Raw genomic sequence first — 16,376 nt, 5'->3', positions numbered from 1 at the left:
CTGGCCCTTTTTCGAAAGTTCAACATAAAATGGCCTCATTCTGAAAATATTTCACAAAGTGGCCCTTTTGCATGACGCCCGGGCCTATGGCGTTATGCTAGATAGCATGACGCCCTGGACTAGGGCGTCATGCTATTTGGCATGACACCATAGCCCGGGGCGCCATGCTACATGTCACAACCATGACGCCTTAGGCCGGGGCGTCATGCTCTTTAGCACGACACCCTAGCCCCGGACGTCATGCAAAAGAGGGCCATTTTGTGAAATGTTTTTAGATTGAGGCCATTTTGTGTTTAACTATCGAAAATGGCCAGTTTTGTTCATTTTCACCACCTTAGCAGCCAGCATACAAAAGCCCAGGATTAGCGTGTGCCTTTTTTCTGCCTGTGGGGATTGCATTAGCCTCTGTGATCACGAGGCTGGGTTCTGTACTGGACAAAACATAAGCAACCAACAAGACAAGGCAGCAATCCATAGCTCACATGCACTCAAGGACTCTTGGCTCTTCCTCCTTGGATAGAGGCAATCACAGCCTCAGAAGATCGATCCAAACTGGTACACGTGAACACAGGATTGATTGTACACTTGAGAGTCACAAGAGCTATAAACCATAGTAGCCGGAAACGGGGAATGGTAGGCCGTCCCTCGATCCTGATTCATCGACCCGGAATCGGATTCGGGAACGAGGTCGGATTCAGTACGATTCGATGAAGATTCGGCGTCTCCGCAGTCGGCTCCTCGATTCAGGTTCGAGGATCCAACAGCAAAAACGCAAGGCATAATTTACTCACGCCGTCGTTTCTTTTCTCAAGAACTCCTCGTTCTTCCTCCAGTCCATTAATTGCAAGGGATCCATTAACAGCAAGGAATGTTGACCGTCACGAAGTCGTCGTTCTTCAGGAACTGTGTTCCTCGATCCATGGTACCGTACCGGGTTCATCGTACCCAAACGGATTGGATCGCGTCCCTGCTATAAAAAAATCATTCGAGAGATGTATACCCTCGTTGTATCCTATTTTTTCAGCCACCGACTCTCGTCCCCCGTTCCCGTTCCTCGTTCCCACTGTACCGGAAACATGGCAACTATGCTATAAACTGTCTGAAGAAAACAAGGGCCGAGCAAAAGGAGTTGCAACAAATGGCTGCATTCATGCAACAGAGGATATCGCATCCGATGCATCTACCTATGCAGCCTTTACTCAGCAACAGTAACAGTACAACATTAGCATAATACAAGATCTCAGCATTGATCCTAAGTATTTCATTGCTACCTCATTTCGAAAGAAAAATAAATTAATCAGTACCTCATTTGTTTCTAAGATCAGCGATTAGTGACCCTAGATAAGTACTCCTAGATTCCAGCCAAGGCAGCACGGCCAGGCGCGAGACTGGCAAAAAAAGTTATCACATTGCATGCCCATCCATTACAAGGTGTCCAATTCTTGAAGCAGCTCTTCCATGTTGGGTCTTTGCTCAGGGTTTTCACTCGTGCAGGCCAATGCAATCTTTGCCAGTTTAGCCGCTTCGGTTGCCGAGTAACATCCTTTCATGTTGCCATCGATGAGGTCATGGACGTTTCCTGACTCGAAGGGCAGCTGCATCGTTTTACTTTTACCCGTCAGTATCTGAAACACAATTACCCCGAAAGCGTAAACATCGCTCTTCTCCGAGAACCGGCCGACGGTGGTGTACTCAGGGGCAAGGTACCCCATGGCGGCGCTCGCCTTGAGGGTCGAGAAGACCAGGTCGTCCACAAGGAGCTTGTGCAGGCCGGAACCAGAAATCAGGGGCTTGTAGGTGTAATCCACCAGAACTTTGTCCGCCGATATGTTTTGGTGAACCAAAGGGGGCTTGTTTGCTCTAGTACTGTGCAGATATCCAATTCCTGTAAAGTAAACATCGATAAGTAACCTTGCTTTTGCAAAAGCTAGAACAATTTGAGTAACAACTGCAAATTACAAGTATCAAAAGTTATTCATCAGTTTGGAGACACAGCCGACTCAACTACTAAACCTGCCCCCACTTACTAGTATATCGAACCTCTTTGGAAGCTGGTTGGGTGGGGTTACTTCAAAATTTAAGTCGCATATCGAGTGTGAGTTTGTGCTTTACTTTGGGCATTATTAAATTTCCGTAATAAGTGTGTTTTAAGAAAAATGCAAAGATACCAAAAATAATTGGAAGACAATTTCCTCATTTTCAAGAAAAAAACTTTCAGAGCTACATGATGAACTTGTACGTGGTCCTTACTTCACCATGTGGAAGCATAGGAGTTTATTGCATTTGGATGCAACCGATGAAAGACGGTACTCACTCCGTTCTTAAATACAAGTCTTTTTAGAAATTCCAATATGAACTACATATGGAGTAAAATAAGTGAATCTTTTTTTTTAGAAAAGGAGGATGACCCCCGGCCTCTACATCTGAACGATGCATGCGGCCACTTTATTAAGTATTCTCATAAGACCTTACAAAGTCATACAACAGCAAGACTAAAGCCACCGTCTAAGCAACAACTGTCGCTACACCTATCCAATTGATGAAGGGGCGCTGATAGTCTGGGCCTAATACCAAACAAACATCACAACCAAACCTAAACATCTAAAACATGAGGTCCCAACCAGGACGCCTGCCTGGTATGGGGCACCTACCAGTCCAGCGCACTCCTCAACCAGGACGCCTGCCGGGTATGAGGCCGCCGCAGCCACCTTCCACAAGTCCATCTTCAGAGTTGTACTGTTGCATCTACCGTGCCAGGTCTCTCTGCCATCGACACCACCACGACGCCAGACAGCGCCGTCCACCTGCGCGAGTCCATCCTCCCACATCAAACTCCGAATCTGCACTGCACCATGCTGTCAAGATCCGTCGCCATCAATGTGTAGGATGAAGCACCGCTCCACCAAAGAAGTCGTCCGCTGGTCCCGCGAAGCCGACTGCACCTCCAAGAATGCCGCCCCAAAGGGGGTTACGACACATGAATGCCGCTAAAATCCGATCAGCTGATCTAGGGTTTCCCCCGGAGGTAATGAGTGGAGTTGGGAGCTTCACCTTGATGATGCCTTCATGAAGGAAACGATGATAAGGGCATCGTCATCACCGGCTCCGGCCATCAACCGAAGACCAGGTTTTCACCCGGATCCGTCCCAAGAAATCCACCAAACAACCTGTGCACCGTCTCGACCGCCTTCAAAGCCCCAGATCCAGCCGCCTAGATCCGGCGACCAACCGCAACAACAGTGCCACCATGGGATCCCTGGCACACCGGCCACTTCCTGAGTGTGCCACCACTAGAGCCTAGGAGAAGGGCTCCCACCCCGCCTCGCCAAGCCGCGAGAGCCGCCGAGAAGGATCCCGCGCGTTCGTCACCGTCTCTGATCCGAACCAATCCAAAGCAAATCGCCGTCACAGATCCGCCTTGGACATGGACTGCACCACGCCATGCCGCCGCGGGAAGCCCTAGCTTCACCAGCCGCCACCCTCCAGGGCCGCCGCCCCAGGATCCAGACAGAACCTCACCGCTGCCACCGGCCAAGTTCCGCCACCGCCGACCGGCCACTGCGACCTCCGCCGCCATGCCGCCGACGGATCTGAGCGAGGATAGCCATCCTCCCCGAGGACACACGCCGCAGCCTCTTCTCCACGTACTCGCACGAGAAGCCACCGTGGCCGCATCCCCACCCCTCGCCGGATGCTGCGCACGTGCCGCCCCGCCGCCACGAGGAGACCTGCACGCAGCCGCCACACAGCTCGGCGTCGACCCATCGGCAGCCGCGCCATGGGCCCGCCGCCGTCAAGATCGTCACCGCCGCGCCGCCAGGATCCGAGCGCCCCGGCACCTCCGCTCGGCCTGGCCGCTCCCGCAGGCCACGGACGCGAGGAGGGGAGAAGGCCCCCGCCGCCAGCCACCGCGGGGGCTTTGCCCCGGCGGCGGCGGGGAAGGGAAGGAGGAGGAGGGCTAGCGGCAAGGGGTGGCGGCGCCGCCCTTGTCGCCCGCGGGAGGAGCGACGCGGGGGCTTGGTTTACATCAAAATAAGTGAATCTACACTCTAAACTACGTCTATATACATCCGTATGTAGTTTATATTGAAATCTCTAAAAAGACTTATATTTAGGAACGGAGGGAGTAGCACGGGTTAGATTCAACCGGTTTGGATGATGGCATATGTTTCTAATTTATAGTGATCTAGGAGGTCTTATATTTCTTTACCTGATCTAAAAGATGTTATATTTCTTTACAGAGGGAGTACTTAGGATGATTTTGAGTGTTCTAGATGATGGTACTTATGTTCTACTCTTAGCATAAAAAAAAAGTCTTACGTTATGGGACGGAGGGAGTAATAAATATGGCTATGTGCATCACCATGATGATGATGGAGAGGGAAGGGGTTTTCCTCCTTTCTAAAGAAAAGCAAGCAGGGCTATGAGTACCTACAGCTACACAGTTCCGAATGTGACTACCGGAAACATGTGAACAACCAGGACAGTCCTAGTAGAGTATTGATGAACTGAGAAACTGATTGGGCATGTATGCATTCTGCCAAATGATGCATGCCAGCCTTGTGCTTCTCAGGCAGGGTTTTTTGACAGTACAGTACGAATGCAGAAATATTTGGTCGTTAGCACGCTAGCCCTAGCACTCTAGCAGTGTTTGATAACTGATAGCTAGACAGTGACAGAGAGGGACATACCTTTAGCAATGCCCTTGATGATGGACACCCTCGTGGACCACTCAAGGACGCGGCCGCCATGCCCGAGAGCACCGCCGCCGCCGTCTTCTCCTGCGACGTCCAAGAAGTGCGACAGGCTCCCGTTGGGCACGAAGTCGTGCACCAGGAAGCACTCTCCCCTGGCCCTGGAGCAGCAGAACCCCCTCAGCCCCACGATGTTGTCGTGCTGGAGCTCGGCGAGCAGCTTGAGGCCCTTGAGGAACTCCGCCTCCTCCTGCTTGCAGCAGGTCTTGCCCAGCCGGGTGACCACGACGGGCGTGCCGTCGCGCAGCGTGCCCCTGTACGTGGCCGCGAAGCTGCTTCCGGCGCCACCCTTGGACTTGGAGTTTTTCTTTCCCAGGAGATTCAGCTCCGAGAAGTACTGCGTCGCCGACTCCACCTCCTCCATGTTGAACCGGAGGCTCGGGGACACCTCCTGCGAGAACCCCACGCCGCTCCGCCCGTCGGCCAGCGGGTCCCAGCCGTTGGAGTACTCCAGACTCACCAGCGTTGACGACGCGCTCTTGCGGAACGATTCCTTGCTCTCCTCGCCCTCTGTGCTGCACCGGCCGCCCACGGTGGTCATCGGAGGTGCGCCTGCGGCCGTCCTCTGCTTGCGCCACCTGTGCCACGACAAGGCCAAGAGACCGGCCGCTGTCGCCGCCAGAAGGATCACCGCGACAACGACGACGGCCGCCAGCGCCTTGGTGGAAGGGGGGCAGTGGGTGCCGCTGCAATGCCCGCGGGCCCCGTCCGGCGTGATCTGCGGCGCGATACCAGCGCTGAACGGCTGGGGCCTGTCGGGGTCGATGAGGTCCGCCGGAGTGCACGGACGGAGATCGGGGAGCCCGGTGCCGCACAGATCACTGTTGTTCCCGTACTGGAATCCACCCTCCAGCTTGGCCAGTTCTGGGAAGCGACCAAATCAAACTGACTCCTTACTGACTGAGACTGAGCGGAGCAGGCATTAATTGTTCAAAGAATGGACTCGTAGATTACTTACCGGAGGGCACGCTGCCGGTGAGCGAGTTGTTCCTAACATCGAGAGCGGCGAGCTGAGGCAGCCTGGCCAGCCTCACTGGGATGGAGCCGAAGAGGTGGTTGAAGCTCAAGTCCAGCCGCCTCAGCTCCGGCAGGTCGCCGAGGCTGGCAGGGATGGCGCCGTTCAGGTGGTTGGACTGCAGAGCCAACACGGTGAGCCTGTTCGGTAGCCCCAGCTGCGTGGGGATGCTCCCGGTCAGCTGATTGTAGCACAGCTGCAGCACTTTTTTTTTGTTTTCGACACATCAACATTAACAGCAGTTAGAGGGGGCAAACAAACCAAGAAGTGCAGTAAATCAATCGATGACCAAATCATATAGCACTATAGCAGTACTAGATATCAGCCAAGAAGCGTCAATCAAATCCAAGAACTCGTTTTAGGATCATGGGACGCTAGGCAGCAGAGGAGACTGGACTGGAATACAACGGAACGAATCGAATCAATCCAAGCAATAATGTAGCCGCGGCAATGGCAGAGTCCACGCCCCACGGCGCCACATGCAACTAGCTAGGCAAGCAAGAATCGAAAAGGGAAGACGCGGAGCTCTGACTTGGCTCACCTTGCAGCGAGGCCATGGCGCCGATCTCGGCCGGGATGGGCCCGGACAAGTTGTTGACGTTGAGGTAGACATCGGTGAGCCGTGTGAGCCTGGCGAGCTCCCGGGGCACGCCGCCGCGGAGCGCGTTGTAGTGGAGGTACAGGCCGGTGAGCGCGCGGAGGCCGGCAACGGCCGGGGAGAGCGTCCCGGCCAGGCCCTTCCCCTGCAGCGAGACGTTGGCGACGGCGCCGCTGCCGTCGCACGCGACGCCCTCGAACCCGCCCCGGGCGCAAGGGTCCCGCCCGGGCGCCCACGACGGCAGCAGGCGCCCCGTCGGGTCCAGCGCCGCCTTGAGCTCCAGCAGCGCCCGCACTTCTCCGTCGTCCGCCGCGGAGGCCAGGCCCAACAGAGAGCGGCACACGACTGCCAATGCCGCGAGGGCTACGAGGCGGGCGGAGGCCATTGCCGGCCGCGCAGGTGCTCTCGCGGAGAGGGGAGGGAGGGGAGGGTGGAGGAGACAAGAGCGTGCAGGGGTGAGGGGTCCGAGGAGATGAGTGAACAAGTAAAATAGGCCGAGATCACTGTTCTGACCTTATCAGCATTTATAGTCACAAACTGAACTCGATGAGAAAATATTTTGTGATTTGACCATTTTAAAAACGCCAGGATCCGCGGCATTTTCATCTAACATAGAAACGCCAAGCAAGCTAGCGTTTCAAGCCAACATGCAAACGCCGAGGCAGCTAGCGTTTCTGACCTGGCCCACAGTCAGTCTGAACCCGCTGTTTTCGCTGACGTGGCACGCTTAAAACGCCAAGGTCCTTGGCGTTTCTGACCAGGATTAAGTAACACGCGCGGGCTGCGAGGGCCTAACCCAGCCCACTCCCCCGGTCGAGCAGTTCCTTCTCGATGACGAACTGGCGGCCGCCCCCTCCCTCTTCTTCACCAAATCTTCCCCAGATCTGCTATTTTAATCATCAAAATAAGGAGATCGGAGCATTCCCGAGTTGCTTGAGGTATTCTCCTCCCAATCCTCCATTTATTTTCAGTCAAGATTGGCTATTGTAGATGTATTTTTTCAAACATGGTGGAACCCTAAGATGAGTTATTAATGATTTGTTTGATGAATATTTTGGTTACATTATGTTTAGAAAGAAGACATATACTCCTTGTGTTTAAGTATTCTTAGTTAACTTGTTTATTATTGGATTTAGAGAGAGACCATTTTTTGGATTAGGTTGAGCCTATTATTTGTTAATAATTAGTTGTGATAGATTCTTTAGGATAAAATAGGTTGAAAAGAATTGGTGTTGGTAATGTATCTTTGGGATAATTTGTAGTAGTTCTCACACGATTTTGTATATGATGTGGTCATAATTTTAAGCATATATTATAATAAATCCATTGACCTTATTTTGTAGGATGTTTGAGCCGGATAAATATCCCGGCCTTGATGATTATTACGAGGAGAAGCATCGTGCTGTGCTAGTGGAAAGAGGGGAGGTAATTATGTATCTACATTGTTGATTCTCATATTGTGAGTAGTTTAGAGAAGTATATAAATTGTGCGTGTGTTATTTGTAGGTTCCTCTAGTACTTCGTTTGAGAGGCCACAACCCACGTGAGTCCTTGAGGTATGACCGTCGCTACGAGCCTTATTTTAGAAGAATGGATCTTCTCTAGTTTGTGCTCAACTTTAAAGGCACACCACCATGGCTGAACTCGACGGCCATTACCACCCTTACGGACCGTTGGAGACTGGAGATGCACTCTTTTCACCTTGCTCTTGGTGAGATGACCGTTACTTTGGAGGATATTGCGATGATCTCCGGTCTTCCGATCGAGGGCAGGGCTCTTACCGGGAAGGTGAGGTCTGAGGGGTGGCGACAAAGGGTTGCAGGTTTGGTTGGTGTTGAACCTCCCCCGTGGATTCATGAAACAAAGAAGGATCCTAGGCCATCTGGTGTTTTGTTCTCGTGGCTACAAGAACATTTTTACGAGTGCCCAGAGAATGCCAGTCCGGCTGTTGTGGAGAGGTACGCCAGGGCTTACTTATGGAATCTTTTAACCCAAGTGGCGTTTCCTGACGGCACGGGAGACACAGCCTCGTGGATGTTCTCGGACCCTCTTCGTAACTGGGATGTCAAGTGGAGTTGGGGGTCGGCGGCACTAGCCTTCTTGTACCGTCAGGTAATGATAATTTGATGCATTCTCATTATATGAAAGAATTTTTTTCCTGTGATTGTTTAATGTGTGTACAAATGTGCAGTTGGACGGAGCATGTATGAGGAGTAAGCCGAAATCTTGTCTTGGTGGTTTTGTTTGGGCCCTACAGATTTGGATGTGGGAGCGTATCCCTGTGGGCCGTAACTTCACCATTGCTCCGGAAGAACCTTGGGAGTGGCCTTTTGATGGGGATGAGGAGCGACATCCCACTATCGCATACACTTGGGCTAATGTCCAAGTGTCGAGTATCGCCGCCATGGGCGGTATAAGGCATACATAAGGAAGCTTGACATGCTTACTTACAACCAGGTAATTATCAAATCCCTTGCCATCATTACAGTTTTTTTTGTTGTGCATGAGCTAGTGACATGTTGTGATGTAGGTTAACTGGAGGCCGTACATGGTACTTAGGCAGTTCCCTTTGAGCAATATGTGCCTTCATGACCAACATCTTTGGCGTGTGCGTTGCCCCATGATATGCTTTTTTGCGGTGGAGTGGCATCTTCCACATCGTGTTTCGAAGCAATTTGGAGTACAACAACGCACCCCGCCGGAGTATGTTAAGACAAGTGTGGTGCTACATAGGTGAGAGTTTCTTGTACCATATGTTGATCAATGTGTAACCACGGAAAAATGAAAATGATGCCGATACTTCTCATACTTTGTAGGACGAGCCGGCAACACAACAAGAATGTCATTAATTGGGAGGATCACCATCTTATGTGGGTAGACATGTGGAATGCTCAGAGGAATGCCCGAGTTGAAGATGATCACACACCTGACAATGACGAGGGGGCATATTTAAGGCATTTGGAGTGGCTTCACAAAGAGTACAGAGTTATCCTTAAGGGTGCTTGGACTCGTGTCGATTGCTTGGAAGTAATGCCAAGTGAGGCTGCTAATGGTGCATTCAACAACTCTATTAGGAAGACCATTGGAGCGCACCTAGATTATGGCCCTCTGCATGACCGAGTGGTATGTCTTTTTGTCTCTTTTTTGAACATGTGACATTTCTTCATGAGTGGTGTGTCACTTAAATTTTATTCAGGGCACGGAGCTATGGAGATGTATCAATGATAGTAATGTGGTGCTTGGCCGCGCACCTGGTAGAGAAACAGACATTTGTAGGATCTAGAAGTAGATGTGTCTAGAGGGGGGGTGATTAGACACTTAGTGCTAAAGTTGCAATTTTTAAGCCTTTTTCGGTTTAAGTGGAGTTTAGGCACAATTTCAACACACACAATACATATCAAGCAAGCATGCAAAAAGTATATGAGCAGCGGAATGTAAAGCATGCAACTTGCAAGAATATAAAGAGAAGGGTTTGGAGAAATCAAACGCAATTGGAGACACAGATGTTTTTCCCGTGGTTCGGATAGGTGGTGCTATCCTACATCCACGTTGATGGAGACTTCAACCCACGAAGGGTAGCGGTTGCGCGAGTCCACACAGGGCTCCACCCAAGGGTAACGGTTGCGCGAGTCCACACAGGGCTCCACCCATGAAGGGTCCACGAAGAAGCAACCACCCACAAAGGGTCCACGAAGAAGCAACCTTGTCTATCCCACCATGGCCATCGCCCACACAGGACTTGCCTCACTAGCGGTAGATCTTCACGAAGTAGGCGATCTCCTTGCCCTTACAAACTCCTTGGTTCAACTCCACAATCTTGTCGGAGGCTCCCAAGTGACACCTAGCCAATCTAGGAGACACCACTCTCCAAGAAGTAACAAATGGTGTGTAGGTAATGAACTCCTTGCTCTTGTGCTTCAAATGATAGTCTCCCCAACACTCAACTCTCTCTCATAGGATTTGGATTTGGTGGAAAGAGGATTTGAGTGGAAAGCAACTTGGGAAGGCTAGAGATCAAGATTCATATGGTAGGAATGGAATGTCTTGGTCTCAACACATGAGTAGGTGGTTCTTTCTCAGAACATATGAGTTGGAATGATGTGTGTGTTCTGATGGCTCTCTCATCGAATGAGAAGAAGGTGGAGGGGTATATATATAGCCTCCACACAAAATCCAACCGTTACACAGTTTTCCAATCTCGGTGGGGCCGAATCAATAAACTCGGTCGGACCGAAAATGAAAACCTAGTGACCGTTAGTGATTTCGGTGGGACCGACTGGATCAACTCGGTGGGACCGATGTGCTAGGGTTAGGGTAAATCCAAAACTCGGTTTGACCGATTACTCAAACTCAGTGGGACCGATTTGGGTAATAAGTGAAACTGAGATTTGGTCAAGCAAACTCGGTGGGACCGATTGCATATCTCGGTGGGACCGAGAATATTGCAATGGGTAACAGAGAGTTTGCAAGCCCATCTCGGTGAGACCGAGATCCCATCGGTGAGACCGAACTGATTAGGGTTTGGCAGTGGCTTATGACAAGTGAAACTCGGTGGCGTCGGGTAGGAAGAATCGGTAGGACCGAGTTTGGCTTAGGGTTTAGGTCATATGTGAAAGTGGGAAAGTAGCTGAGGATTTTGGAGCATATCATTAAGCACATGAAGCAAGAGGCTCATTAAGTAACACCTCATCCCTCCTTGATAGTATTGGCTTTTCCTATGGACTCAATGTGATCTTGGATCACTAAAATGTAAAATGAAGAGTCTTGAGATTGAAGCTTTAGCCAATCCTTTGTCCTTAGCATCTTGAAGGAGTTCCCACAACCTTTAGTCCATGCCACTCCATTGTTGAACTTATCTGAAACATGCTAGATAGAAGTGTTAGTCCAACAAGAGATATGTTGTCATCAATTATCAAAACCACCTAGGGAGCGCTTGTGCTTTCAATCCCCCCCTTTTTGTAATTGATGGCAACATACATCAAAGCTTTAGATAAAGATATAAAGAACAGCAAGTAAAGCTTTGGAAGGACATGTAACAAGCATAGGCTCCCCCTACATGTATGCACTCATGTAAATATGAAATATAGAGGCATGTGAGAGCATAACCATGACGGAGTAGGCAATGTGTTACATGTTTCTTGGCCATATGCATCAGAGCAAAAGATTATCAAGGAAAAATACCTTCATGCTCATGAGTCCTTCTTGCAAACAGTATGTACAGAAGCAAGAACTCCTCATACTCATGATTTTGATGCATATACTTACCTTGTGGTCTTGAGTTGGCTTAGGATGGAATGAACCTACACAAACAAAGTTAGATAATACAGGTACATCCACTAGCCAGAGCAAACAAAAGAAACCACAAGAATACCAAGATTGGGATGACATGTAGAGAGTGAGCATTGGATTCAACATGTCCCCAAGAATAAAGATATGCAATGAATTTGGCTGATTTCTTTTCCCTTAGGTGTCTTGATCCCCCTGAATCTTACATGAGATATTGGGAGAAGATAGGAAACAGAAAATCAGAGTTGAAGGATATGAATAGAACTTAATTCAAATGAGTTCATATGAACATGTCTTTCCCCCAAAAAGACATGTGGCATCTCTCCTCTTGAACACCAAGCATCTAGGATCCTTGAGACTTTCTCTCCCCCTTGAGGTCTCTCTCTTCCCCTTAATATTTTCTCTTGTAGGTTTGGTCCTTGAGACTGTTTCTCTCCCTTGATGTGATCTCTCTCTCTCCCCCTTTGACATCAATTTCCAAGAAGGTTTCTCCTGGAATCCGTCGAATAGGTTTGGTCCTTGAGATTCAGCACAAGGCAGAGGATAAAATTGTGATGCTTGTGGAGGACAAGATTCATTGAGTGGAGCTGGATCAGAAGAAATATAGAACAAGTGGCAAACTGTTTTTCTAATTGCAAAGTCGGTGGCACCGAGTGGCATATTTCGGTGGTACCGAAAAGATTCGGTTGGACCGAAAATTGCAAGTCGGTGAAACTGAGTTTACACAGAGAAAAACACTTGTCACCGCAGCTCACTAGTCAAGTAAGATCTCACAAAGATTTGCAATGAATTAGCTGAAAGATTTGCAAGGAATTTGATGCAGAAATATGCAGAACAAAAATTAAAAAGAAAAGAGTGAAAGTTTCTAGATGAAGTTTTTTTTTGTTTGAAAGAGAAGGAAACAAATATGCAAGGGACAAATGCAATAACTCAAAAAGAGCACAAGAGAACTTCATCTAGAATTGGGCGGTGACATGGTCACCTATGTTAGAGTATATTGATTTAGGAGTCAAGTGAGAACACTTGATCATAGATCATACTCATCGTTTAAGCTCAAAATGGGGTTACCATTTTTCGTTTAAGCATCTTGATGTATTCACATCTTGTTGAGTTGCTTTGACTCATGTCTTGGAGTAAAGCTTCTCTAAGATGGAATAACATACCTTGGGTGGTGATGTGGTTCTTGCTCATGTAGTTGAACTTGTGTGGGTGCTCAAGGTTGATGTAGCTCATCAAGAGTTGGGAGCACCACTTGAAGTTTGAGTTCATCTACCTACATGGATTAGTTCTTGCAAGGAAGAGCACTTGTGTATCCAAAAATGACAATCATGAAGCTTAACATAGAATTTGTCAAAGGATATGTTTGAATGGTTTTGTGCTTCCTTGTCTTCAACCACTATTGTGTAGAGTCTTGGTGATGTAGAGATTGCTCAAGATATGAGTGAGTCGCAATCTCATGGAATTAGATTCAACCAAGCACCTACATGGGTTAGACAACATGCAAGGTGCAAATATATCCAAGACATAAGATAGTTATCATAAGAGATATATCATGGATTAGTCATAAGCTCATGTCTTGCATGTATCCAATGGTGTTTCTACTCCAAGTTCGAAGCATCAATGATATTCAATTCTCCTCTCAACCTGCAAAACACTTTCTCATCAAGTGGTTTAGTGAATATATCCGCTAATTGCTTGTCGGTGCGAACATGCTTAAGATTGATGTCACCCTTAGCAACATGATCTCGAATGAAATGATGACGAACTTCAATATGCTTAGTTCGAGAATGTTGTACAGGATTATGACCAATTTTGATAGCACTTTCATCGTCACAAAGCAGTGGAACATGTTTCACATAAATCCCATAATCTTTAAGAGTTTGGGTCATCCACAGTAATTGAGCACAACATGAACCAGCGGCAATGTATTCCGCTTCGGCGGTGGATAAGGATACCGAGTTTTGTTTCTTGGAAGACCAAGACACAAGAGATCTACCAAGAAATTGACAAGTACCCGAAGTGGACTTTCTATCAACCTTGTCTCCGGCATAATCCGAGTCGGAATAGCCAACAAGATCAAAAGAAGACCTCTTAGGATACCAAATGCCAAAATTTGGTGTATGGATTAAATATCTCACTATCCTTTTCAAAGCCTTAAGATGACAATCTTTAGGAGCAGCTTGATATCGTGCACACATGCACACACTTAGCATAATATCGGGACGTGAAGCACATAGGTATAACAATGAACCAATCATAGAGCGATAAACCTTTTGATCAACAGGTTCACCATCTTTGGTCAAATCATTATGTCCACTAGTAGGCATGGGTGTAGACATACCTTTGCATTCTTACATATTGAACTTCTTGAATAAGTCCTTGGTGTACTTTGTTTGAGAGACAAATGTACCTTCCTTAGTTTGCTTGATTTGCAACCCGAGAAAGAATTTGAGTTCACTCATCATAGACATCTCAAACTTCTCTGACATTAGCTTTCCAAACTTTTCACTAAAGAGAGGGTTAGTTGAACCAAATATGATATCATCAACATAAATTTGGCATACAAATAGTTCTCCATTAACCCTTTTAGTAAAAAGAGTAGAATCAATTTTACCAATTTCAAAACCACTTGTAGTAAGGAACTTGGTCAAGCATTTATACCATGCTCTAGGAGCTTGTTTAAGACCATAAAGAGCTTTGTGAAGTTTGTAAACATGATTTGGTTTCTTAGAATTGACAAAGCCGGGAGGTTGTTTGACATAAACTTCCTCCTCTATTTCACTGTTTAGAAAAGCACTTTTAATGTCCATTTGGTACAAGGTGATATTATGGTGATTAGCATAGGCAAGTAAGATGTGAATGGACTCAAGTTTAGCAACGGGAGCATACGTCTCACCATAGTCCATACCTTCGACTTGTGTGTACCCTTGGGCGACGAGACGTGCTTTGTTGCGAACCACTTGTCCATCTTCATCTTGCTTGCTGCGAAACACCCATTTGGTACCAATGATGTTGTGGTTGTTGTCGGGCTTCTCGACCAATGTCCAAACTTGGTTTCTCTCAAAATTATGTAGCTCTTCATGCATAGCATTTATCCAATCCGGATCTTCCAATGCTTCTTCAACCTTCATAGGTTCAATGCTAGAGATAAATGAATAGTTTTCACAAAAGTTAGCTAAACGAGTTTTTGAGCGAGTGATTCTCCCGGTTTGTATATCATTGAGGATTTGCTCGACGGGATGATCTTTGGCAATTCTTGCTCGAACTCGTGAGAGCTTTTGCTTGGGTCTTCGTTGAGCATCTTCTTCATCTTGTTCTTCTTCTTGGCCTTCTTCATTGTTAACGTCGTCGTTCTCTTGTCGTGGTGGAGAAGGAGGTTGTTGATGTTCATCTTGACGTACTTCCTCGTTTTCTTCATCTTGGTGTGTCCCACTTGTGGATGCTTCCGTGCCGATTCTTGGTTCACCTTGTCGTGAAGTAGAAGCTTCCACTTGGACGGATGAAGTACTCTCCTTCACCTCCATTGGACGAATTTTGCCAATGGACAAGTCTTGAATTGCTTCTGAAGGGTCTTTGCCTCCTACATCAATTGGCAATTGCTCTACTTGCGAGCCATTAGATTCATCAAACTTCACATCTACCGTCTCTTCAACCTTTCGGGTGAAATTGTTGTAGACACGGTAAGTGTGAGAGTTTGATCCATAACCAAGTAGAACACCTTCATGAGATTTAGGAGCAAACTTTGAACGACGATGCTTATCAAGAATGTAGCACTTTGAGCCGAATACTTGAAAGTATCCGACTTGAGGCTTGTTACCGGTGAGGAGCTCGTATGCCATCTTTCCAAGTAGCTTGTGAAGATATAAGCGATTTGTTGCGTGACAAGCTGTGTCAACCGCTTCTGCCCAAAAGTGCTTTGGCGTCTTGTATTTATCAAGCATCGTTCTTGCCATTTCGATGAGAGTCCGGTTCTTCCTCTCAACAACTCCATTTTGTTGAGGTGTGTACGTAGCCGAGAACTCGTGTGAAATCCCTTCTTCGTCAAGAAAGGTGTCCACATTTGCGTTCTTGAACTCCGTTCCGTTGTCACTCCGAACCTTCTTGATCTTCACATCAAACTGATTTTGGGCTTTCCTAGCGAAGTTTCTGAAGATCTTCTGGACCTGCGATTTGTCATTAAGAAAGAACACCCACGTAAATCTTGAAAAATCATCAACTATAACTAGACCAAAAGAATTTCCACCGAGACTCTTGTAGGCGTTGGGACCAAAAAGATCCATGTGAAGTAGCTCTAGTGGCCTCCTCGTGGTCATGATGTTCTTCACGGGATGTCTTCCTCCAACCTGTTTACCTGCTTGACAAGCACTGCAAAGTCTATCCTTATCAAATATGACATCATTAACTCCAAGGATATGATTTCCTTTAATAAGCTTGTCAAGGTTTCTCATGCCAACGTGACCTAGTCGTCTATGCCACAACCAACCTTTTGAGGATTTAGCAATAAAGCAAGTTTTAGGTTGTGCCTTTTTAGAGAAATCGACAATGTAAAGATCTCCTCTACGCATACCCGTAAATACCATTTTATGATTGTCTCGACGAAATACTTGGCAATCTACCTCAGTAAATAGGACATTCAAACCGAAATCAGTAAGTCTAGATACTGAAAGTAAGTTGTAGCCAAGAGATTCACGAGCATGACATTTTGAATGGAACTATCATGTGA

At 47.7% G+C, this 16,376-nt stretch overlaps 1 protein-coding gene across 1 annotated transcript; it reads right to left on the bottom strand.

The window, feature by feature from the left end:
* Window positions 1-1,129: 1,129 nt before the first annotated feature.
* On the bottom strand, window positions 1,130-6,844 carry LOC125543858 (uncharacterized). Its single transcript, XM_048707351.2, has 4 exons — window positions 6,311-6,844; window positions 5,713-5,973; window positions 4,692-5,618; window positions 1,130-1,885 (listed from the first exon to the last, which is right to left on the bottom strand). The coding sequence occupies exons 1-4, from the start codon at window positions 6,750-6,752 to the stop codon at window positions 1,425-1,427; spliced, it is 2,091 nt and encodes a 696-aa protein (XP_048563308.2). The 5' UTR covers window positions 6,753-6,844; the 3' UTR covers window positions 1,130-1,424.
* Between the last annotated feature and the right edge of the window lie 9,532 nt (window positions 6,845-16,376).

This window comes from Triticum urartu, chromosome 3A (genome assembly GCF_056163025.1).
Source record: "Triticum urartu cultivar PI428250 chromosome 3A, HENAU_Tu73, whole genome shotgun sequence".
Taxonomy (NCBI): domain Eukaryota; kingdom Viridiplantae; phylum Streptophyta; class Magnoliopsida; order Poales; family Poaceae; genus Triticum; species Triticum urartu.
The sequence above is the reverse complement of the archived record's forward strand: the minus strand, read 5'-3'. Positions and strand labels throughout refer to the sequence as shown.